At 43.9% G+C, this 25,400-nt stretch overlaps 2 protein-coding genes across 6 annotated transcripts in view; one reads left to right on the forward strand and one right to left on the reverse strand.

The window, feature by feature from the left end:
* CAMKMT (calmodulin-lysine N-methyltransferase) overlaps positions 1-4,525 on the reverse strand; it is a 361,359-nt gene extending 356,834 nt beyond the window's left edge. Inside the window, exon 1 of one of the 3 annotated variants that reach the window (XM_075925419.1) lies at positions 3,958-4,525. In XM_075925419.1, coding sequence (XP_075781534.1) covers positions 3,958-4,107 — 150 coding nt within the window. In that variant the 5' untranslated portion in view covers positions 4,108-4,525. The remainder of the gene's footprint in view (positions 1-3,957) is intronic. The other 2 variants (XM_006125469.4, XM_006125470.4) reach the window with 2 other exon arrangements.
* A 227-nt stretch (positions 4,526-4,752) lies between these two features.
* Positions 4,753-25,400, forward strand: part of PREPL (prolyl endopeptidase like) — a 50,776-nt gene continuing 30,128 nt past the window's right edge. Inside the window, exons 1-5 of one of the 3 annotated variants that reach the window (XM_006125467.3) lie at positions 4,753-5,658; positions 10,233-10,364; positions 12,748-12,814; positions 14,521-14,724; positions 18,240-18,363. In XM_006125467.3, coding sequence (XP_006125529.2) covers positions 5,449-5,658; positions 10,233-10,364; positions 12,748-12,814; positions 14,521-14,724; positions 18,240-18,363 — 737 coding nt within the window. In that variant the 5' untranslated portion in view covers positions 4,753-5,448. The remainder of the gene's footprint in view (positions 5,659-10,232; positions 10,365-12,747; positions 12,815-14,520; positions 14,725-18,239; positions 18,364-25,400) is intronic. The other 2 variants (XM_006125466.4, XM_025185848.2) reach the window with 2 other exon arrangements.

Here is a 25,400-nt window from a genome sequence, read left to right on the forward strand (position 1 = left end):
GAGAAAATAATTTTTGGTATGCTTATTTTGTGGGTTTGACATTTTGTTCATAGCTAGTTTTCTGTTTCTCTACATCATCAGTAAGTAATTTTCCCCTTTTTGTCTGTGTGGCTTTGTCTACACTATGGCTTTTGCCGGAAGAGGCAATGCAAATGAAGTGCTGATTAACATATTGTCACACTCATTTGCATAATATATTCCAAGACGTTTTTGCACAAAAACAAGCAGTGTGGATGTTTCCTTTTTGCTCAAAAACCCGTTTTTGTGCAAGATCCTATAAGGAAACATCTACACTGCTTGTTTTTGTGCAAAAACCTCTTGCACAAAAATGGCTTGGACTAGATTATGCAAATGAAGCAGAATATGCTAATCAGCACTTAATTTGCATTGCTTCTTCCAGCAAAAGCCATACTGTAGACCAGCGATTCCCAACCTTTTCCAGATGGGGACCCATTTTGACAATTCAGGAAGACTGAAGACAATTCAAAAATGAAGAGAGGAGGGAGGGCAGAGCCACTAGGAGACACACTTGACGACGCTTTTGAAATGTAATGGCAACCCATATTTGGGTCCCAACCTATAGGTTGGGAAACCCTGCTGTAGACAAAGCTTTTGAGGCTTTCACACAAGAACAGCAGAAAGAAAAACATTTTATAAAATACAAAATTATCGTAAAATCCACAAAAATTGGCAAGGGGCCTTAAAGACAGGTGTAGTACTTAAAACTAGTTTTAACTTTTTTTAAATCACTGATTTCAAGTTAATACTGCCCTCTAACTCCTAGAGAGACAAAGGTGGGTGAGCCAATATCTTTTATTGGACTAACTTCAAGCAGATATTGATCTAGTAATATATATTTAACTCTCCCACCTTGTCTCTCTAAAATCCTGAGTCTCATCCAGCTACCACTGGCCTTAGCACCTTTCTCAGTCTACCTTGCCTTAAAAAGCCCCAGAGAACACATAAGATCAAAAGATTCTTCTCAAGCAGGGTGATAGGGGAAATGAGTCTCTCTACATGACCTAGCTCCGCTAGAGATAGTCATTTTTTTCCATTAATAACATGGTTTCATTGAAAAGGAAAGATGATGAATAAGGGGAGGAACCAAAATTCAAAACTTTAAAAAAAAAAATCTTGGACATTTTTCAGAGTGGAAAATGTTCTATATTAACCACAGCAAAATTTAAATAACTTGGACATTTTAATTATTTTTGCTAAATTATGTTTCCATTCTTCAACCCTTTCTACACTCATCAGGTCCCAAAGCATTACCCACTGTACCTAGTACACTCTGGGAGCAAGCTTAAAAGCAGCTCCTGTGCATACCAGCCGGGGGAGGTGGGTCTACAAGAGCTGGTACAAAAGCTGGCTCCCTGCACTCACCAGCTCCCCTATGCGCTGCTGCCTCTGATAGAGAAAATTTCAGTGCAGGGTGGAGGGAGTGGGGGGGGGGAGGCTGCATGCAACCATGTACACATTCTCCCAACAGCCCATTAGTTCAGCCTGCAAGAAACACCTACACAAAATGACCTCCTAGCACTATACCACATCAAGAAAAGATCCTCCCCAACCCACACAATTCCCACAATAAAACAGAACAAAATTATAATTTAAGCCTGCAACCCCAATAGCATACATGCCCACATCAATGTTTTTTTCATTAACTTAATTCTCCTCACTCTCTCACTCAGAAGAGTGATTTTTCTCTGCCATTCATCCAAATCTCATTCAATAATACAGATTTCTCACTTGCCTTTAAAAAAAAAAAAAGAACATGGTGTCTCACATCAAGACTATATTAGTGAGCCTCAAAACTCCACTGATTAGTAGTATCCTTTAGCTCAGGGCTGGGGAACTTTTTTGGGTTGGGGGCCGCTGACCCACAGAAAAGTCAGACAGGGGCCACAGACAAGTGAGAAGCAACAGACAAACCCAAAACCAACCAACCAACCAGACAAAAAACAACCCATCCTCACTGACATGGCCCCAAAATAAGGACAAAGACATATTCCCCTTACACACCAGAGCCTGGTGGGAGGCAACCTAGTAGATTTTGTGTTCTCCAGCCCCATCGTGGGGCAGCAAGAAGTCTGGAGTGCCAGCACGGGCTCCCCAATGCAAGGGGGGAACCGTGAGCCTCAGGGACCCAGATACAGGCAAGCGGCCTGAAGTTTCCTACCCCTGCTTTAGCTAGTACAGTACATGGATATGCAGAGAAAGCCACATAAAATAAAGGTTGAGCTGAGAATGAATGAGCAAATCCTGAAGAGACAAGCTGGGTGAGATAACATCTTTTATTGGACCAACTTTTGAGCTTACAGACTCTGACCAACAGAAGTTGGTCCAGTAAAAAATATTACCTCACTCAGCTTGTCTAATAACCTGGGACCAATGGGGCCACAACAACACTGCATATAACTGAGAAAATCTTCACAGACTGAAGAGAGGCCATTTAATCGCTAGCTCCCAGTTTGAGATAGTGGGAAACCACAACTTTCTTCCGATCTGTGCTAAAACAATTCAATTCAGAAAAATGGTATTCTGTTTGGTTATGAGCCACAGTTTAGGACAAATGAAAATGCCCATATTTACCTCTTATATTAAATCAGACCATCGGTTGCAAGATCTGATAAAAGCATTCAAAAAAGAGCTAGATAGATTCATGGAAGTTAGGTCCATCAATGGCTATTAGCCAGGATGGGTAGGAATAGTGACCTTAGCCTCTGTTTCTCTGGAGGTGGGTAACAGGGGAGTGATCACAGGAGGATTACCGGTTGTGTTTCTTCCCTCTGGGGTATCTGGTATTGGCCACTGTTGGCAGATAGGATACTGGGCTGGATGGACCGTTGTTCTGACCCAGTATGGCCGTTCTTAAGTAAAACTGCTCTGTCCTTCAGACATTAAGATAATACGGTTTTAAATCTACAAATATAAAGGGTTAGCTCTCCAAGGGGAAAAGGCAATTCTACTAACTCTACTAAGTGTACTCAACTTTACATGGGCACTAGAAAATTTATCTGGCATTCCTCGAGTGCTTAATTAATTTTTCTTCACTTAAATCATTGCTGTGGGGTGGGGCTGGGGATGAGGGGTTCAGTACGCAGGCTGCCCCTAGGAAAGAGGATTACCCCACCACCTCTCACGAAGCAGTATGGAGCCAGGTGAGAAGTAGGGATGTGTTAATGTACATGTTTAACCAATGAGTCTGGTCTCATGGGTTAACTTTAATGTTCAGGGCTTGACAAATAATGTGTAATCTACTCGCCATAGGCGAGTACATTACAACCCGGAAGACCCAGCACAGAACGATCTGTGCATGCGCAGAGCGAAGAACCATGTGGCTGGCGAGCAGGGCTCGCTGCCGCTTGGCAAGCCCTGTTAATGTTTATATGCAAGCCTCCTCCACTTCCCCCACATCCGGTGTTGCATCCAGATACCAGCTCTTGCAGAGCCCCCATCTGTGTGTAAATGTGTAACTGCTTAAAATTTTCAGCAGTTACACATTTACAAAAAAATAATTATTAATATTCCTAGTGAGAAGGACCTCTCCATGGCTACTGCACCTCTTTGCTCCCCAACCAGAGTGAGGAATGCAGAAAACTGTGCTTTTCCCCCTTGCTCCCTGATGAAAAGGAACAGCCATCAATATTCCTGTATGGCCCCCCACTCTCCATAAAGGATGCCTGGGGAGTGGGAGACTTGGGGCTGGGGCAGTTCTGGAGGGAGCATCTCCAGCCAGCCCCTTACACCTGCCCGGTGATTCCGTGTCTTTTCTGCATGGTTTTATGTACTCCAGTACGCATGGGAGAGGATGCTTTGCCATGGGTTGGTATCCTAGCTATCACCCCCACGCCCCAGAAGTGGCCGCATGTCATCGTTCTTGTGCATAGGTAGTTTAGCGGACTCTGCGGGCCCCTTGGGAGGGAAGGGCCTTGGGGATATAAAGCAGCATTATACCTCTCTCAGCAGTTTCCAGCGGGCTCTAGCGGCTCCCTGTTTCCTTCCTTTCGGACCTTCCTCAGCGTCTACCTCTTCTTTTCCTCCTCGCAACTGACACGCGCCAGCAGGGACCGGGATGCTCCCAAGCCAGGCTGTAGCCTCCGTCATGCTGAGGTTGCTGGGAACAGGCGAGAGAGGAGCCGAGGGAAGCTCAAGGGGAAAAGAAGCCGCCAGGAAGGAAGAGCCGGGACCTGTGCGGACCAGAGGGAGGACTTGAGCTTACAGGCGCTGCGGCGAGGCCGTCCCAGGCTAGGGAGGAGGGACACAGCGGCCATCTTCACTTAGGGCAAGAAGTTTCCTGGCTTACATGTTTGTGCCCTTCCCGACATCATACGGCACCTCACCGGGGTTGCTGTGACCTGGAAGAGGTTTCACTACAAGGAAGCGTCCCGTTCTAATAAGAAACCCACATGTTATCTACCAAATTTTTTCATCGAAAGGGGCAGGGGCCCGGAAGCATTTTCGGGCCCGAAATGGGGGTTCAAATAGCAAAGAAAATGTTAATGTGCCTTAAAACTAACAAGGCAGATTATAGTAAGTCACTGTCAGCCCGACTGCCCATAACCAAGATGGCGGCGGCGCGCTCAGCTTTCGCCGACATCTTGAGTACTGGTAGCCGTGTACATAAAGCGGTACTAGTTCGGGCGCCATCTTGGATGTGGGCGTGCCTGGGAATGACTGTGCGCTGCTCTAACTGTAGGGAAGTCGGGCGGGGCTCCGGCGCGGAATAGAGTCGCTTTTCCGTGACGTCATGGTTGCCTTGGCGCCTTCTCGGAAGCAGCCTCATCTCCGGCAGCGGAGCGGGAGCCCTTTTACGGCCCTTCCCACTCTCCAGCAGCTTGTGCCGTGAGCCAGCGAGGACTCCGGTCCCTGCCTCCAGCAGGTCTGGGAGGGTCCGTCGTGGCCCCCGAGTGCCTGGCCCGCTGCTAGGCGTGAGTGGGGAACATGCGCCGGGCGCGCCTCCGCCTCGTGCCGGCTTGCGCGCGTGTCCAAGCGGCGCTTTAAGCCGCGGGCCGGGGCTGACGCGCAGTGTCCAGCCGGCCGGGGAAATCCCTCCCGTTTCACAGACTCAGCGAAGGGGTCACAGCTGGACTGGAGCGTGTGCGGGAGCTTGGCGGGGCCTGTCCCTCCCGCCCCCGGCCCGCCAAGGGCTGCCCCGCAGCAGTGGCCGCTTGCGGCAGAAACACGCCGCCTGCGCGTACGAGCGACTGACTTGCAAAGCGAGGGGAGGCGGTTTCGGTTTTACATTCCCTGCCGTTCACACGGCAGCTAACGTTTACCGCATTCCGTCTGAATCCTCGTTTGCTTTAAAGACTATTCTCCTTTGAGGCAGTCCCAGCGTCAGTCTGACCATGAACGTATCAGGGGCCCGATTAAACTGACCCGACATCATTTTGGATTCTTGGCAAGTCTAGAGCAACCACAGTGTCAAGTGAAGATTTGCGCATCATGCATCAGACTGTGAAATCTTTTCTGAATACTCTGAACTTCAGTGTTGGTTGCTGCAGATACTACTTTAATCATAACTATGATCAGATAGTACGGTTTTGCAATCAAATAAAACCAAGAGAATTTCAGTTTACAAAGTGTTTGGGAAATTCATGGAAAAACACGGATTCGCCAGGCCACATTATGCCACAGAGATTCTTTTCTTGCAAGGTATGCAGTTTAAATATAAACATAATGCCAACAATCATCATAAAGTTGCCAATTTTGTTTGGATGTGCCCTGAAGACTATGCCAGTCCTGAAAGATCAGTGCTGTAGTATAAGGAAACATTTTTTCTCCAAAAGATTTTGAGATAGGGGAGTAGGGATTGGCATTTCAATTATACTCAGAGGCTAGGACTACACTTGTGCAAGAAGCATGTAGAAGAAGCCTTTTGTGCAAGAGTTTTTGTGCAAAAACTTCTTGCACAAGAGTACATCCACACCTCTTGGATGCTCTTGCTCAAGAAAGCTCTGATGGCCATTCACAGAGTGGCCATCAGAGCACCTGTGCTTTTTCCCATAGGGGTTTCTTGTGCAAGAAACCCCTCTGGAATGTCCACACTTGCCTTTTTGTGCAAGAATTCTTGCGCACACGGAGTTATGCCTCGTAAAAGGAGGTTTACATACAGCGGAAAAAGCCCTCTGTTCTGCTGTTTTATTCTTGATTTCCTTGCGCAAAAGCGCATTTGAGATGTGGATGCTCCATGGGTTTTTGCGCAAAAACCTTGCATTGTATACATAGCCAGAGACAAATGACCTTGTTCAACCTTTCAACTTATGTACTTCTCCATGATTACTCAATGTGTCAACTTTATTGTTGCACAGCCCTGGCTTGACACGTGTGTGAAGCCTCATTTCTTGGCAGACAAGTTTAGGGAAGCAAATGGATCAGAAAGCTGGAAACAGAAAAGGGGGAATAGAGGGAACCATTAATAGGTAATAGGGATGTTAGCTATTGAGTAATTTAATAGTCGAGTAACTGCATTAATTCTTACTGGTTAATTCTTACTCAACTATTCTATAGTCCCCGGGGGCAGAGCCACCAACCAGTGCGCTCTGGTCTCCTGGGGAGCCTCCTGCCATCCTGTACTACTACCTCTATATCAGGCAGCAGTGCAGGCTAGCATGGGAGCTGGTGTGCAATGGGAGCCAATTTAAAAACCAGCTGCCCTTGCAGACCACCTGCCTGCTGCACCATGCTGCTAACTCTAAGGAAATGTTCCAGGAGATGCAGAGCAGCCTCTGTCTGCGGGGAGCTCAGACACACACCCCGCCCCTCCACAGACAGGGGCTGCTACCATAAAGCAGTCTCTCCTACCCACCTGAAAGAGGCAGCAGCACTGCACGAGAGGGAGTCAGTTTTTAAGCTGTCTTCCCCAAGCGCTGGCTCCTTGCTGCCTCTGTATGGGGAGAGAATGCAAGTAGTTGACAAAATTAATCGATAAGTTTAGGCTTACTGGTTAATCATCTGGTTGACTATTCACTGACATCCGTATTAGGTAAGATAACAATAGGCAAGATAAGCTTGGGACACAAGATGAGGAAAAAAGTGAATTGGGATTGGTTCCTACAAAGTAACCAAGTCAATCCCAAAATGTGTGATACAATGTATAGTGAATGTAACAATGTATATAATAGAAGAAAATGTCTGTGCAACTGGTATTCCCTGTACCAATCCTGAGTAAGTATATAAGAGGTTAACTAGTTACCTGGTAAGCAGATGGCTTATCATCCTCTTTATGAGGTAACCAGTTAACTGGCCCAGCCAACTGGACCTTGCCCAAGGCAGCTAGCTGGTTAAACAAAACATTTAAATGATTAACTATTTTAAGATGTTTTTACATCCCTAACCCCTATATTGAGCCTGATCAGTGGAAGCATAGTTTGATTGTATGCCATGCCAATAAAAAATAAACACACAGTGACCAGTTCAGAGTTGAACTGAGTTCTTGGAGGCTGCATCTAGACTGGCATGATTTTCTGCAAATGCTTTTAACGAAAAAGTTTTTCCGTTAAAAGCATTTGCGGAAAAGAGCGTCTAGATTGGCACGGACGCTTTTGTGCAAAAGCACTTTTTGCGGAAAAGGGTCCATGCCAATCTAGACGCGGTTTTGCTCAAGAAAGCCCCAATTGCCATTTTCGACATCGGGGCTTTTTTGCACAAAACAGTTTTTAGCTGTCTACACTGGCCCTCTTGCGCAAATATGTTTGTGCAAGAGGGCTTTTTCCCAAACGGGAGCAGCATAGTATTTGCGCAAGAACACTGACGATCTTACATTAGATCGTCAGTGTTCTTGCATAAATTCAAGCAGCCAGTGTAGACAGCTGGCAAGTTTTTCTGCAAAAGCAGCCACTTTTGCGGAAAAACTTGCCAGTCTAGACGCAGCCGGAAAGCAAACGGATAGTCTCGGGGGCTAGTGGATGTATAGTATCTCAGAAGCCACCCCACACTGTTCTGAATAGAAAAGATTTCAGAGGTTACCCCCAACATACTGTACCTTTTTTTCTAAAATCTAAATATTTGCCAGAAAAATACTATTGGATTATCAGAACAGAACTGGAAAAACCCATAAGAATCTCCAGACTGAAGAGATCAGGATTTAACCATTTATAGCTGACACGCTCCATTACAAAACTTGTCCTTATCCATACAGACTAGTCCATCATGGTCAGCATCATTTTAGGTAATTTGACTCTGCAAAACTGTATTTAAGCACCATAACATTTTTCTAACAAAGGCAAGTCCACAGAAGATGGTTTACCTGCCGGTGTGTGTATGTGTATAAATTGGATCACCTTGTACTTTGTTGGTGTTTGCAGTAATATATCATATACTTAAAAAAAAAAAAAAAAAAAAAACTAGAAGACTTATCCAGCGTTGTCTGGGTTCAGCCTGGGCCGGGGTTGGGACCACAGAGCCTGGCTGCCAGCTTCTCCCTGGGTCAGCCCAGGGCTGGTGACGGGCCACACAGGCCTTCCATGGGCATTCCCCAGGCATGGCCAGGACGTGCAGTGAGGGGCTATGCAGGCCTTCTGCCAGTGCTCCCCAAGCCCAGCCCAAAGGCAGCGGGGGCTGTGCAGTGACCCGCAATGACTCCCTGGTGCAAGCTGGGGTGTTGGGTGCTGCCAGCCAGCAGCTTCTCACTGGGACACTTGGGCTACGTCTACACTGGCATGATTTAGTGCAAATACTCTTTAACGCAAGAGTTTTTGCATTAGAGTATTTGAGTAAGAGAGCTTCTATACCGGCATGTGCTTTTGCGCAAGAGAATCCGTGCCAATGTAGATGCTCTCTTGCGCAAGATAGCTCTGATGGCCATTTAAACATCGGGCTTTCTTGCGCAAGAAATGGATGTTGCCTGTCTACACTAGCCTCTTGCGCAAGAACAGTCGCACAAAAGGGCTTATCCCTGAGCGGGAGCATCAAACTATTTGTGCAAGAAGCACTGTTTTTATACATTAGAACGTCAGTGTTCTTGCGCAAGTACTCACAGCCAGTGTAGATAGGTGGCAAGATTTTTCACAAAAGCACTTGTTTTTGTGCAAAATCTTGCCAATGTAGACATAGTCTTGCTGTGCCCCTGTGCTCATTCCCCAGCATAACTGTTCTTCCTACCTGACCCCTTCTTTTTCCAATTTATGAGAAACAGTTGACTACGAGATACATCCCATTGTCCTAGCACAACCAAAACCTGACCTTGCTTTAAGTTAGAATAAGAGGAAGCTGCAATACCAAATTTGGTGATCCTAGCTCTTATTGTTTAGAAGGCATTCTGGAACAGATGGACAAACAGACACACTTTTAAAAATATATAAATATGTAGTTTGTATATTTTCAGGTTCTGCTCTTGCCACTCTCTCTGCCAAGTTTTATGGTGGTACAGATATACTTTTTTATTTATTAAAAATGTTTATCTTCCTCTGTTGATTGTTCTCGAAAGTGAAAACTGACAAAGGCTCCAATTTTATAATTGGATCCATGGACAGCCCATTGAATCTGCACAGATTTATTTGGATTACCAAGTCCTATCTGATGGACTGTAGAGAGGAAACAGCAAAAATGATTTATACAGCATGCATTAAGGATCGTCGACTAGTCAATTCCCTCCCCTTACTGCTCCCCTTGTTGCCTCTGAGTGCCCCGCTGACCCCAGACTCCATCAGAGTGTTTCTGCTTTGAAATACCCTTTGAAATGCACAAGAGCCCTGTAAGCGCCCTTGTGGAGCCAGGAGTCAGCAGGACTTCCTGCTGTCCCGGGCTGCACAGGGAATTCCACATTCCTCCTTTGAAATGTACAAGAGCCCCAGTGGGGGCTCTTATATATTTCAAAGGAGGAGTGCGGAAGTGCCTATGGAGTAGTCAATGGAAATTCAATGGATTACTTGACTAGTAAATTACTGGTTAGTTAACATTCTTAGCATGCATGTTGAATGCATGCAATAAACAAAAAGCAGAGAAAAAAATTAATCTTTTAAAGTAATAATTGTCTTCAATAATAATACAATAATCTTTTTTAGTAATAAAATTGTGTTACTTGAAGTACACAGTATGTGAAATATTTTCAGACAGAAATAAGTTATTGTTTAGGATGACTTGAAAGTTAATTTCACAAGTTGAATTTCAGCCCCAGTCAATTTAAGTTCATTTTGCATTTTATAAGTGATGCTAAGTGACTGTGATAGACAAGAACATCTAACCATCACTTTGGACATCAGAGGCTGATTGCATTGATTTATTTGTAGCAGGATCTTCTGAAATCAGAGCAGGAGAACTGGAAAGTAACTTCAGCAAGATATATAGATATGGCAAAAAGAATCAAGAAAAAATTAGAAGTAATGTATAACAAGTATACATTCAGCATGGGCAACCCAATGGTGAGTGGCAAAAAAAAATTAAAATGCATAATAACTTAGTACAAGTAAGAGGCAGTTGAAGCTGTTCTTACTATGAATGCCTTTATATTTCATGTTTTTTAAAATGTCATATGTTTGTAGTTCTGATTTTTAAATATTTTATAATTACAGAATATGTACAAAGAAGTTTGGAGTATGCTTATAGTATCTTAAATCTAATTGAACTATTTTACATAAACAGCAGTCTTAATATCACCATAGTCAGTAACAAGGAATGATAATTAATTAACAAATAGGATAAAGGTAAACTGTTTTTTTTGTCAAATGATGTGGATTGTATGATAAAAATGAAGATTTAAGTGCTTTTAGCCATTCATTATATGGAGAGGGGAGTAGGAATGTCAACATGTAGTCAACTTTACGATTAACCAGTAAGCCTATGCTTATCAGTTAATGTTGTCAACTGCACACATTTCCCCCCACACCAGAGCCAGCAAGGGGGGGAATCAGGATCCTGTGCTGGGGGGAGCCGACTTAAAAGCTGGTTCCTCCCAGCACCGGCTCCATGGTTTGGCCTGTCCCCCTTCTCTGTGCTCCTGCCTCTATCAGAGCCTGGGTTTGCCGTGGACAAAGGCTGGTTCGCAGCAGCAGCCCCTGTCTGCGGAGTTGGGGAGGTGAGCAGCCTCTGTCCACAGGGAGCTCAGACTCTCCCACATCCCCCACGCACAAAAACAGCAGCTGCTGCCGAAGCTCCCTCTTTTCACAGCCAGCTCTGACCCCCCACGGACAGGGGCTGCTGCCGGACCAGTGTCTGTCCATGGCTAGCCCAGACCCCGCACAGGCGGGGCTGCTGCCAGAGCAACATCTGCCCATGGTCAGCCCAGGCCACCGTGGACAGAGGCTGCTTTGTGTCAGTCTCCCTCACCCCAGCCCCCACAGACAGTGGCTGCTGCCACCCCGTGCTGCTGCTTCTATATCAGAGGCAATAGTGCAGGAGGCAGGCAGCTGATCCATTAGGGGAACTGGCTTTTAAATCAACTACCGTCGAAGATTGGCTTACGCCTGGCACTCCACGCTGCTGCCTCGAATATAGAGGTAGCAGCCCAGATAGCAGGGTGCTCCCTGGGAGGGAGGCCGGAATGCACTGGATGCTGGTCCTGGGGACTTTAAAATAGTCAAGTAACCAATAAGAATTCATGCAGTTATTCGACTATTCAATTATCCGATAGCTAACATCCCTAGTGGGGAGATGGTAACTGGATTCTGAGCTTTTAATTCCTTGCAGTGATGGGATGACAAACTACAATATCTTTGCTCCCTTCAACTCCAGTTCTAGAAATACTTGATTTTAATACCATGAATATTCTTATTGATGTCAGTTGTTCTGTTGTGATAGTTAAAGTTAAGCACATGCATATGTGTTTCCGGGATTGGTCCTTACTTCGTGAGCTTTATAGAAAACTCAGAATTTAGTTTAACTTTAATTAGTGAATTGACCTATTAAATATAAGTTGTTAGCAACTTTTTCTATTTGTAAATTACTTATTAGTAAATACAGTTATTGCTTTTATTTTCTTCAGTGAGACTATTCAGGTGCTTAATATTAAGCAGTTACATACGTGTTTGCAGACACAAAAATTAAGGGTCCAATCCTGGAAATATGTGGTTGGGTAACTTCCCATTATGGGTAATTCTGTTAAATTAGCTATTTATAAGATAATGCTTTTTGCTTGAGTAGTTAATAAGGAAATTACTTCTCCATTTGTTAATGTCTTACAGTTCCTTTAGAAAAAATGTTTTCCTCTTTCACTGCTCTGAATATGCCTAACAAAATCCTTCAGTGTAGCAAGCACCTCTTTTATATTTTATATAGTGTGTAAAGGCAGTCCCCGGGTTACGTACAAGATAGGGACTGTAGGTTTGTTCTTAAGTTGAATTTGTATGTAAGTCGGAACTGGTACATATTGTAGGGGAAACTCTAGCCAAACATTTCTCCAGAGCTCAGTTTTATTCTCCCACACCTCACTTCCCTCAGTCCTTTATTCTCAAGCTGAGGTGTCTGCTGAGAAAAGCCGCTCCGCATCTCCCTGGTCTGCTGGGGAGGGCGGGGCTAGCTTCGTGTCTCCCTGGTCTGCTGGGGGGAAGCAGCTAGTGCACGGTTGCCTCACCCCGTTTGTAAGTAGGGATCCGATGTAAGTCGGATCCATGTAACCTGGGGACTGCCTGTATATAAAATATTATGCATTCATTGCTGAATTAGATTATATGTATAAATAAAACCATAGGCCTATTCATGTACTATATAACTTTAGTGGAAAACAGATTGTGTGTAGGAACTTTTAGGACTTATTTTGACCTTTAAGAGATGACCATGATTTAATTCTGTCTGTTTTGTGCTTAACAGATTAGGTTTGGGGATTGTGTTTACTTTGAAGAAAATGGCTGCATATTTCGTTCAAAAGCAGATGATGGTAAGATATTTCTTGGCTATTATAATTGCTCACATCTTTCCACGTGCATTGACTTTGTGGGATACTTTACTTAGCTTCAAGCTTAACCATCTCTGTTACTTGAAAATGTTTTGAAATTTTAAAACAAAAAATAGGTCAAATGATATTTTAAATGATAAAATGATTAAACAAATTTTAGAAAAGAAGTAAACACTTCAGAGTCCAGATTCTGGAAAGTGGGACAGGAAGTGGAGAATAATGTAGTATGATTACATGTATTAGGTTAATGTAATCAACAAAAGTCTCCAACTTTTTAAGGCCTAAAGGGATCACTATGATCATCTAGTCCAGTGTTTCTTGACCTTTTTTTTATAAAGCACCCCTTTAAAAAATATATATATAAGTACCCCCAGTACCAGCTGTTTTCAGACTCTCACATTTTTTTCTACCATTGCAACACATTTGTTTAAACAACTTAATGGTAGCCGGGCGAGCGATGACATTTTGGGGGGTAAAAAGTGCAAAAATAATAAAGCGTTGTAAAACTTAAAACAAAAATTCAGTTTTCTCCAAATTTCAGTTGTGTTGACGTACCCCTCAGACTTCTCTCTAGTACTCCTAAGGGTATTTGTACCACTGGTTGAGAAACACTGATCTAGTCTAACTTCATGCATGTTTCACGCTACAGAACCTTCCCCCTCCCATCCCATACCTCTGGCTGAACATAGTGAAGTCCTTTAAAGCATGATTTACTGATGTCAGGTTACAGAGAATCAACCATTTACTCTCGTTTAAACCAGCAAGTGACCTGTGCCCCGTGCTTCAGAGGAAGGTGAAAAGGGTGTTTACCAATTTGACCTGAGGGGAAATTCCTTCACATCCCCAAATCTAGCTGTCATTTGAACCTTGGGCACATCAGCAAGACCCACCAGACAAACACTTGAGAAGGAATTCTCTGTAATAACTCAGAGCCCTCCACCTCTTGTTCCCAATCTATAGCTATTGCGGATTTTTGCTAGTGACTGTCACAGATAGGCTACGTGCCATTCTAGGCAGTCTCATTATACCATCCCCTCCATAAACTTATCAAGCTCAGTCTTGAAATGAGAGGTTCTTTTTACACCAAGAGATGTGCTTGAGGGTGGACCTGGAACAGAGTTGGTTGGTAGGGAAGGGCTGGGGGCATTCCCCCCTCTCCCCTGGACCTACTGAGCTCTCCTGGACATTCCTCCAACTCCCAATCCAAGGGTGCATGTCCTTCAAGTTGAGGTCTTCTGGTCTAACTTCAAACCTAAGCATGATGGCCTGTTTATATGTTTGTTCTTGTGTGAGCAGTAGCGCTTAAATACCAGGGAGGGAGAGGAGTTATCAACTTACATTAGTATCAAAAACTATATTGAGTTACAATGAAATTTCCATGATAAATTGTTGTTTTTAGTCAGCAGTTTGGGTGTATAGAAAATAGACCAATTCAGTGGGGGTAAAGATAAGCAAAAATCAGTCATGCATTTTTTAATTCCAAAAGGTAAAGATTTTTTAAAAACAGCAACAACAAAATATTTTTGCAGATATCATTAAACTCAGTTATGATAACTTTAGCATACATTAAGACAACTATTTGATACTAATAAATTGCACATTAGAAGAATATCAAAGCAAAATATAAAATACTGTTATTCATTGTGTTAGTTCTTGGATAATGTTGTCTGTATTCTTTTGTGTACTAGATGAAGGAAGTGTTGAATTTTTACTCAGTATTGAAGATCTTGGTTTTCATGATGCAATTATTCAGCGTATCAGAATTTCCCCAGACCAGGGGTATATGGCTACCAGCATAAATAACTCAAATACTGAAGAGTCAGTCTGTATTGTTATGAAACTTGAGAAGTTACCTGAGGTGGAATGTATTATCCCAAATGTGTTCAGTTTTGGTAAGTAGTTTGTAAATCTAATGTGGCAAAAGAAAACTCTCCAAATATTGCAGCTTTGAATAAGTAATAATCTTTCTATATATAAAAAAGTTTTTCCTACTGGATGACAGAACGTTCCTGCTGAGTGACAATGGCGTCATCACATCATCAGCGTCAACAGTCTCTCTCAGTGAAGTGAAAGCAGCCAGAGAGGATGCGATTGTAGTGAGCAGAGGGTATAGCACCCTAGTAGTTTAACTAAATAAAGGGCTACCATGTTAAAACTGATATCCATTATAAAATGGTGTTGCTATACTTATGTTAGTCCTAGGAGAGAGACATGGTATGTGGGATAATATCTTTTGTTATGGGGTGCAGTCACAAAAGACCACTTGGGACTGTATTCTGGTGTGCTGATAAAGCCACTGGCCCTCACCTGCTTGCTCTCTGGTGCTCTTCACCACCCTGTGCTGCTGGGCCAGATCTCCTGGTCTCCCACAGACATGGCACAGAGCTGAGATAATCGTCCCTCCCTTCCCCACAAAGAAAAATGCAGACACTGAATCGCTTCATGCTCTGGGAGAATGCAGTTCAAGGACACAGCATCCAGGAAACCAATTGCCAAACGGGAACAAAACCCCAAATAAATCAGTCTTTCACTGTGTGAGTTTCACATGTTGAAAGCTCATTCAAATAAGCCCCCTTTAACAATTCAAGAAGGATGTACACACTGATTGTTTCCCCCAGGTAACAATTATTTACACTGGGCTTGAAAGGAAATAAAAGTAATTTTATTAAGTACAAACAGTAGGATTTAAGTGGGTGCAAGTGAAAACACAGAGCAAAGCAAAACACAAAATTAAAAGAAAAGAAAATGCATGCCGAGTTCTAATACATTAAAGCTTATTACACACTTACCCTAACACTGTTCTTATTTTAGGCAAGCCTTCAAGCCAAAGAAGATCTTTTACTCTCTCTGGGGTCTCCAGCTGTCCTTTTGGGTGTGTCACACCAGCCAAGGACAAAGAGACTGATAGCCTTACAACTTAAATAGACTTCCTTTTGGGCATGAATCCTTTGTTTCTACACCTCCCCCCTTCCATGGAAAATTACCTGGTTAAACTGGTATACCAGTATAGGTTGGTTTGGTCACATGTTGTCCTAAGACCAACTGCTGCTTAGACTTAAAGGACAAACAAAACTGTTCTCAAGTAGTCATGTTGATCACCCAGGCATTGAGACTTCCGGGAGCACTATTGAGGTCTTATGTTTGCACATTTAAAATCATAAAGAATGAAGCACCAAAATAAGATATACAGATTCAGTAGATTGTGACATTAAAATGGATAGATTACGTGAGGTATTTTGTCTGAAGTATCTTCAAGTTACATATATTTGCGTATATAAAACTGCTCCCATGGGGGGAACAGTTGCATTTTTTACCTATTCTATCTTATCTGTGAGCAACACACACATATATTAAAACTGCAATTGATTTACTTGCTTGAAAAGTTTGTCTTTTATGCTGCATAATTGTACAAGTTTTGCAATTCAAACAAAAGCAGCTTATTCAGTACCATGGGCATTCCTTTGTTAAACATACAGATCCTAATCCTGTGAACATTTATGCACATGATTAACTTCATGTATGTGAATGTGCATAAAGTTATTTATGTATATTTGTATGATCAGAGTCTTCATGCCTGCTTTAGCAAGCACTTGCAGCTCCAAATGAAGTCAGTTGTGCAGTTGATCAGCACTTCTGAAAATTAGGACCCAAGTGCCAAATACATTTTAAAATGTTGAACAACATTTTAAAAGCCTTGGCTGTGATGATTTAGTTAGGGTTGATCCTGCTTTGGACAGGGGGGCTGGACTCGATGACCTCCTGAGGTCTCTTCCAGCCCTAGGATTGTATGATTCTATGAACTGTAGTTCCAGTTGATTTCAGGATATGGGCCCCAATTCAAAACCTTCTAAAGTGAATTAGGAGTCCTTCCATTGACTTGAACAGGCTTTAACTGGAGTCCTGGGGCCTTAATTTAACTTAGGAATCTTTACTACCTCTCAGTTTTGTCATAAAATATATAATAGAATACGAAATGGAAGTGAAGAAACTTTCTTTGCCCTTACAGCATAATAGAGCAATATAGTAAAGAGAGTGTAGTGCTTTATTACACCATATGTATGCCCATATTGTCTTTTTTATTGCTACTACTATTGATGGCAAGCAGCATAGATTTGATTTAAACATGATTTAAATCGCCAAGAAAAAAATCATTGATTGAAATCAAGTTTCTCACTGATACTACTTCACATATTTGTTTAACAATGGTGCAAATCTGATCACTAAAACATGTTAATTTAAAACTCAGTACAGCATTTACAATATCTAAGAGGTTATACTTAGGTACCTACTACTGGTTCATTGGGTACATTGCTCCACCCACCAGTACAGCATTTGCTGCACCTATCAGTACAGTGTTTTACAACATCTAAGAGGGTATACTCAGTTTGATGTTTTATAAATCTAACTTTATTTATTAAAAAAATTGATTTTTATCACCCTCTTGGCAATCATAGAGACTTGTTTAGATGAGTTATCCTGTATTCAGTGATTATTTGATTAGGACTATGAAATGCAAGACACTGCTTAAAACTTGCTAATACACTGATCAGAATAAAGCAGATAGACAATGTTCTAGTGTCTTGAACTGTCCACTGTCATTATTTTCCCTCATTGTAGCACACTTCTTTCTTTGGAACATCATGGCCATGAACCATGATCTGCCCAGTCTAGGGATGTAAAATCCCATTTAATCAGTTAGTCACTTAAACAGGATCCTGCAGGCAGGGGTTGCTCAAGTCAGGCCTGCTGCACTGGAACACCTCCAACCCGCTGCGCGGTGGACCCAGCCAGGTTAACTGATAAGCATCAGTTAGGGTGATTCTTACTGGGTTAACTGCTGATATTCCTAGTCCAGGCAATTCAGTATAGAAAAGGAAAAGCACAATAGACTGGATTTGTCAATGTTTTCTACTTTATGTGATCATGAACACTTGTGTAATCAAAAAGGTAGCTATTTACACCTTGCATTGGTGTAAATTTCTTTGTGTAGGAGTTTCACCATTAAGAGTAAGGATCACTGCCAGCAGCACATTTTCTTATTGGGTGAAAAATGAGGTTCTAAGCAGTACTGAATTGGACCTTATGTACCTATGCAAAGTATTTTCTCCTAGTGCATAATGCTTATTGGTAGATGGGAAATGCTTGAAAATGTACAGCTGTCGGATGTTTCAGTGTTGACTTGTAAAACCTGGATTTTCTCTTTTAAATCAGATCAGCGCTATTAACTTTATGGTAAGAAAAAACTTTGTTTAATTGAGGAAATATCAAATAAAACTTAATGACACCTTTAGTTTAATTAAACTCTGATTTCCAAGATCTCCTCTGCAACTTGCTTATTTCCTTCTATTTTCTCCTTTCATAGCACAAAATACTGTGGTTAGTTCAGTTGCATTTGTTTGTTTTTCAGAATGGGCTACAACTGATGTTCTGTTCTATACCAGTCAGAAGAACCTTGTATGCCATAAGGTGTTTCTCGCCACTTTTGCTAATAGAAAACATTCTGAGCTAGTTTATACAGAACAAGATCCAAGGTAATATCTCTCAAACATATTAAACTTTCCCTTATATATTCTTTTATATGTGTGAAGATATATATACACGCATAATTGCTCAGAAAAATCTAGAAAACGTTTTCTTTTACGTTATGTATAAAATCATGTAAAGCCTATTTTTTTCTGGTACTGATTATCACATGCGTTTGGAGAAAGTACTCTGTCCAATTTGTAAGCAGCTTAAAAATGTAATTGTTCTCAGTTACGTGCTTCATGATTCATAAATGTCAAAGTCAGTTTCAGGTCAAGATGTTCTTTGGTGAAAACCAGGTTGATTTTTTTTTCTAGTTACATTTGTTAAAAAAAGAATGTTTGGGCTAAGCCTTGATGCTGTGGGTAGTGTGGCAAATGGCCGACACTACTGTAATGGGTCCTCCTGCACTTTTCCGTGGTGTGGCAGTTCAGCATGTCACCCCTTATCCCGATTCTTTCGCATTGAGGGCTCTGCTAGTGCCCCAGGGAAGCGGGATAGGGAAACAAACAGAACAAGTAATCATCAAGCAATCCATCTCGTCACCCATTCTCAGCCTTCCCATCCTGGCTAAAAGCCAATAATGACCTTATAATCCATGAATATATCTAGTTCTATTTTTAACCCTGTTGTAGTGGTGGCCTTCAACATCCCCTGGCAGGGAATTCCACAAGCTGACTATGTATTGTGTGAAAGAATGCTTACTTTTGTTGTTTTTTTAAGCCTGCTGCCTATTTTCATTTGGTGACCTCTAGGAGTAAATGACATTTCTTTATGTATTTTCTGCATGCCAGTCATAATTTTATAGCCCTCTATCATACCCCCCTTAGTCATCTCTTTTCCAAGGCAAATAGTCCCAGTCTTATTACTCTCTCCAGATATGGCAGCCATTCCATACCCCTAATTATTTTGTTGCCCTTTTCTGATATACGGCAATCACATCTGCACACAGTATTTAAGATGCAAATGTACAGTGGATTTATAAAGGAGTAAACATATTTTCTGTCTTCTTATGCATCTCTTTCTGCTTCTTTTTTTCACTACCACTGCACATTGACTAGATGGTTTCACAATGACCCCAAACTTCCTCTCTTTGAGTGGTAATGGCTAATTTAGACCCTATCATTTTATATGTATAGTTGGGAATATGTTTTCCAATATGAATTACTTTGCATTTATCAACATTGAATTTCATCTGCCATTTTGTTGCCCAGTCCCCAAGTATTGTGAGAACCTTTTGAAGCTCTTCACAGTCTGCTGTGTACTGAACTGAGCGGTTTTGTATCATCTGCAAATTTTGCCAACTCACTGGTTACCCCTTTCTCTTGATCATTTATGAATATGTTGAATGGGATTGGTCCAAGTACGTATCCTTGAGGGACACTGCTAGTTAACTCTCTCCATTCTGAGAGCTGATCATGGATTCCTACCTTTTGTTTCTTCTTTGAGGAGTGTCTCTGTGGGTGCTCCACCTTAGGGCTTGCAGTGCCGTGGCGTGTCTGGACGGAGATTTTGCTGGCAGTGCCCTCCAGTGTGCTGCGCATGCGTGGTGGTCAGCGCACACAGCACCACTACCACGTATGCGCGGCAACCGGCCCTTTCAGGTCCTTCTCTACCGCTGTCAGCGTCGGTCGTAACCGCAGTAGCTCTCCTGTCTTTTCATAGCAGTTAGTAGTTTTTCCAGTTATAGGTAGTTAGTTACCTAGTTCGTAGTTAGTTCAGTTTGTTTTTCTATTGATAGTAGTTTTAAAAAAAAACAAAAACTTTTTCTTAGACTCCAACTTTTCTGTCTAACAGTTTCCAGTACCCTGGGAATGCCTGGCTCCCCAGGTTTCATACGTTGCCTCTCCTGCAGGCTATTGATCCCCATTTCTGACAGTCTAAGTGTGTCCGCTGCTTCGGTCAGGGGCACATCAATCACAGTGCGAGCATTGCAAACAGCTCACAGCTCGCACAAGACAGGCCTGCGAACTCCAGCTGAAACTTCTCTTGCTGGAGAATATGGTGAGCCCACCTCGGATCCAGAGCAGTCATCCCTCCCCCCCCATGCCAGCCATCACCTCAGGCCATGTCCAAGAGGACCACACCGGCTAGCCTCCCCATGGGAGACTCTTCCTCTGAACATGCTAGGAGGAGATCTCACTCAAATAGCAAAGGTGATTCTCCCTCAAAAAAACCGGGAGCAAGCACAGAAATTGCCCCCTGCTCCTACACCCTTCAGGGCTTCAAACAAGGAGGCTCCAGGACCATCAGGCACACAGGTGTCCCAAGGGTCAAAGGACCTGCACAAGTCTGCCAAGCCCTCAGGCAAGGCTAAGACAAAGTCAGCACCGTCGGCACAGACAGTGCATATGCCGGCGCCGCGAACAGAGAAGACCAAGCAAGCAGCAGCCACGGCACCACCAGCACCAAAAAAGGTTAAGTCCCAGTCGGCACTGTCGGCATCTATAGCACATTCGATACCGAAGAGCCACGAGCATGTGGCACCGACTCCTCCTTCCTCGGCACCATCAATACCACGGGCCGCATCGGCACCACAGATCATAGCAGTAGCTACATCCCTGCCTTAGTTGGCACCACAGGCACCAAGACCACCTCCATTCATCACAGAGGAGTTTCTTAGAACATCCTCGGTACCGACAACACCTTTATTCGGCACTGACAGCACTCCTGCATCAACCAGTTTCCTGCACTCACTCACTCCACACTCAGCACTGCCCTTTGTAAGTAACGATGACGACTCAGTAGTGGGGTCGCACTCTCCGAGACATTCATCCTCTAAACAGCCACAGCCTCCAGCACTGATGGGCGCAACAACCACCTCTCCAATGTTTGCCCCCACCCATGCCTCTACCACCCAATTGGCTCTATTGGGACCCGTGGGCGCCGTATCGGGCCCAACACCAGCAGCAAGTACCAGAGCAGCAGCCCATGATGACCACCCCTGCATTGAGGGCACCGTCTCTTCCAGCCACAGACGGGTCACTGTTATCAGGAAAACCAAGAAATTGCCTCCAGTGATGAGAAGTCATCAATCTCCTCTCACCCTGTGACACACACATCATCCTCCTCTCCTGGTGACACCCTCATGCCACCCTCCTCCCACCCCCAGTGGGTGATGACTTTCGCTCCTTTCAAAAGCTATTCAAATGAGTGGCCGACATCCTTGAGGTCTTTCTGGTGAGTCTTCCGGAGACTCAACACAAGCTGACCAGCATACTTCACGTAGCTCCAGCTTCAAAATTGGCCCTACCTATGGATCCTGCTCTGATGGATCCTGACAAAATAATATGGCAGACACCAGCCATAATCTCTCCAGTCTGCAAGAGGTCTGATCGTAAATATTACATGGCACCACGGGGCGCAGACTTTCTTTTCTCTCATCTGGGCCCAAATTCTATAGCGAAGGACACGGTAAATCAAAGGGACAAACAGAGCGCAACACATACCACTCCCTTCAACAAGGACTGGAAACAATTGGACCTTATGGGGAGAAAAGTTTACTCTTCGACATCACTGCAACTGCTCATAGCAAATTATACAGCCATGCTGGCGAAATATAACCACCATGTATTTGAACAGTTATCATAATTTATTGAAAATGTATCAGAGGATAAAAGACAACAATTCTCCGCCAACGTTAATGAAGGTATGCTGATCTCACAAACGGCCCTCCAAGCAGCACTCGACACATCAGACACGGCATCACGCTCCATTGCTACAGCGGTCATCATGAGGAGGGCCTCCTGGCTCCACCTCTCCGGGTTTCCACGGGAGGTACAGGCCACTATAGATGACCTTCCCTTCCAAGGCTTCAAGTTGTTTGCCGACACAACTAATGCATCTCTCCATTCCCTAAAGGATTCAAGGACGACGCTAAAAGCTCTCGGGATCCACGTACTTGTAGCAAAGCAGAAACAAAATCGATACTTTAACCAAAGGTACAAGTCTTCTCCTTTCAATCAGAACCAGAGGCGCTTCGAAAACAGGAGAAGACAACACCAAACCAAATGCAGGCAAACAACTGATCAACCTGCAGTATCGCAACCATCCACATCCAGGCAAACCTTTTGAAAATCAGGTCAAAAGTCCAATACCACCCCCTCATACAGAACATCTTTTATCACCCCTATTCTTCCAACACCTCCTCCTACCCTTCTTACATCGATGGTCAGAAATCACGTCCGACAAATGGGTGCTAGAAGTTGTAAGAGCGGGATACTGCATCCTTTTTACCAAATTCCCCTTTACCAATCCTCCCTCCCCATCCCTCTTCAGGGACCCATCTCACGAGAGCGTCCTACGTCAAGAGATCGACCACCTCCTCCACCTCGGGGCCATAGAACTGGTACCCCAATGTCACAAGAACAGAGGTTTTTACTAACAATATTTTCTCACAACAAAGAAATCGGGGTTGGAGACCCATCCTTGATCTCAGGAGACTCAACTGTCATGTCCAAAGAGAACGCTTCAAGATGGTGACCCTAGCTACCATAATACCAGCGCTAAACGAGGGGGACTGGTTAGTGACTCTCAACCTTCAGGACACTTATTTTCACATAGCTATACATCCAGCACATCGCAAGTACCTCAGGTTTGCACTAGGTCCAGCACACTTCCAATATGTGGTGCTTCCCTTCGGACTGTCTACAGCCCCAAGGGTCTTTTCAAAATTCAAAGCAGTCATGGCAGCTCACCTCCACGAAAAGGAGGTAGACATATTTCCCTATGTTAATGACTGCTTGATCAGAGCGCCTACAATGCAAGAGGTCATCTCAGGCCATGTCTTTATTCCAGAATTTAGGGCTCCGAATCAACATAACCAAATGCAAGCTCTAACCAGCGTAGACCATAGAGTTTATAGGAGCCCATCTGGACTGCACCCAGGCAATAGCCTCTCTTCCGTACCACTAATTCCAAGCCATCAAACAGCTTGTCGAAGTGATGCAACAAGCCCACAAGTTCTGGCAAGAACTTGTTTACGCATTCTAGGCCACATGGCAGTGGCCACATCAGTGGTGTCACATGCCAGACTGCACATGAGGAACATGCAGCAATGGCTCAGAATGGTGTACAGACCCCGTTACACCAGCATCAACAAGCTACTCTCACCCTCAAACAGAGTCAAGCGCTTACTAGATTGGTGGGTGGACCAAAAAACGTGTGCGCTGGGGTACCCTTCCACGCACCTCCTTTGACCATGGTAGTTACAACGGATGCTTCCTTTCTTGGCTGGGGAGCACACATGGGCCATCTCTCAGTCCAGAGTCAATGGCAGGCTCACGAACATTCCCTCCACATCAGTGTGCTGGAACTCAGAGCGGTACGCTATGCTTGCCGGAATTTTCGACAACACATACAAGGCAACACAATACAAATCTTTATGAACAACCAAGCCACCATGTACTATATAAACAGGCAGGGAGGAGCCAGACCCTATGGCAGGAAGGTAACACTCCTATGGTCTTGGTGCATAGAACACAATGTTTGTCTACATGCAGCCTATCTACCGGGCAAAGACAATGTTGTAGCAGACACACTCAGCAGAAAGTTCATCTCCAGTCACGAATGGGAGTTGGACGACAAGATCTTTGTACGATGGGGATTCCCAAAAGTCGACCTGTTTGCAACCTTTGTGAAAAGAAAGTGTCCATAGTACTGTTCTTGTGCGGGCATTGGGCTGCACTCTCTGGGGGACGCTTTTACAATCCCCTGGTCTGCACCCCTCTTCTACAGCTTCCTGCTCCTACTCCAAGTGATCAACAAAACAAGAGCAGGGACAGTACCAGTAATCCTCATCGTCCTGGCTTGGCCTCGTCAGACATGGTATACTTACCTACTACGCATGTCTCGAAGGCCTCTGTTGCACCTTCCATTGCACCCTCACCTTCTGACTCAGCCATCCATCTCCTCATATTCTTCACCTTCGAGCATGGCTCATCGCTGACTCTCCTCAACCGAAGCTTCATTCACACATGAGGTCAGACAGATTTTAATAAGCAGCCGTATAGCTTCTACGAGAAAGTCTTACCTGGGCAACTGGCATAGGGTCTCCATTTGGGCAAACCTCAGAGCCGCAGATCCAGTCACGATTCCTCTGGCTGACATACTTGAGTATCTTTTGTATCTGAAACATACAGGACTTTCCATCAGCTTGGTAAGGGTCCACCTCACCGCTATCACCGCGTTTCATCAACTGGTTGACAACAAATCGGTCTTCGCCCATCCCACAACTAAGCATTTTTTAAAGGGCATCCAGAACACGTTTCCGCCCATCAGAGTGCCAGTCCCAAGTTGGACCTCAACCTCGTATTGCGTGCTTTAACCTACCCACCATTTGAACCTATGGCCACATGCTCCCTGATACATCTTTCAATGAAGACGGTAATGCTTGTCGCACTGACCTCAGCCAGAAGAGTTGGTGAAATCGGAGGTCTGATGGCCAACCTGCCCTTTATGGTTTTTCACAAGGACACAGTGGTCCTTCGGCTGCACCCAAAATTCTTGCCTAAAGTACTTTCCTCCTGGCATTGCAATGAGTCGTTGAGCCTGCCAGTCTTTTGCCCAAAACTGCATGTCACCAGTGAACAAGCTAAGTGGCATACTCTCGATGTACGAAGAGCACTTGCTTTCTACCTAGAAAGAACAAAGGACATTCGTAAGACTAACAGACTTTTTGTCTCCATCGCTAAGAGATCATTGGGAGACAAAATCTCCACCCAGAAAATATCCACGTGGATAGTAGAATGTATTAGACTGGCTTATATCAATTTAAACCAGGAGCCCCCGCTACAGTTGCATGCACACTCTACAAGGGCTGTGGCAACATCCGTGGCCTACTGTAATAACGTTAACCTAGTGGACATTTGCAGAGCCGCTACATAGTCCTCTGTACATACTTTTGCCAGACATTATGCCATGGACACCTTTGCTCGATAGGGCACAGAATTGGGACTGACAGTCCTCTCCAAAGTTCAATATGATCATTAAGCTGAAGCACCCACCTCTGTTCATGGGTACTGCTATATAATCACCTAAGGAGCAC

Source organism: Pelodiscus sinensis, chromosome 3 (assembly GCF_049634645.1).
Source record: "Pelodiscus sinensis isolate JC-2024 chromosome 3, ASM4963464v1, whole genome shotgun sequence".
Taxonomy (NCBI): domain Eukaryota; kingdom Metazoa; phylum Chordata; order Testudines; family Trionychidae; genus Pelodiscus; species Pelodiscus sinensis.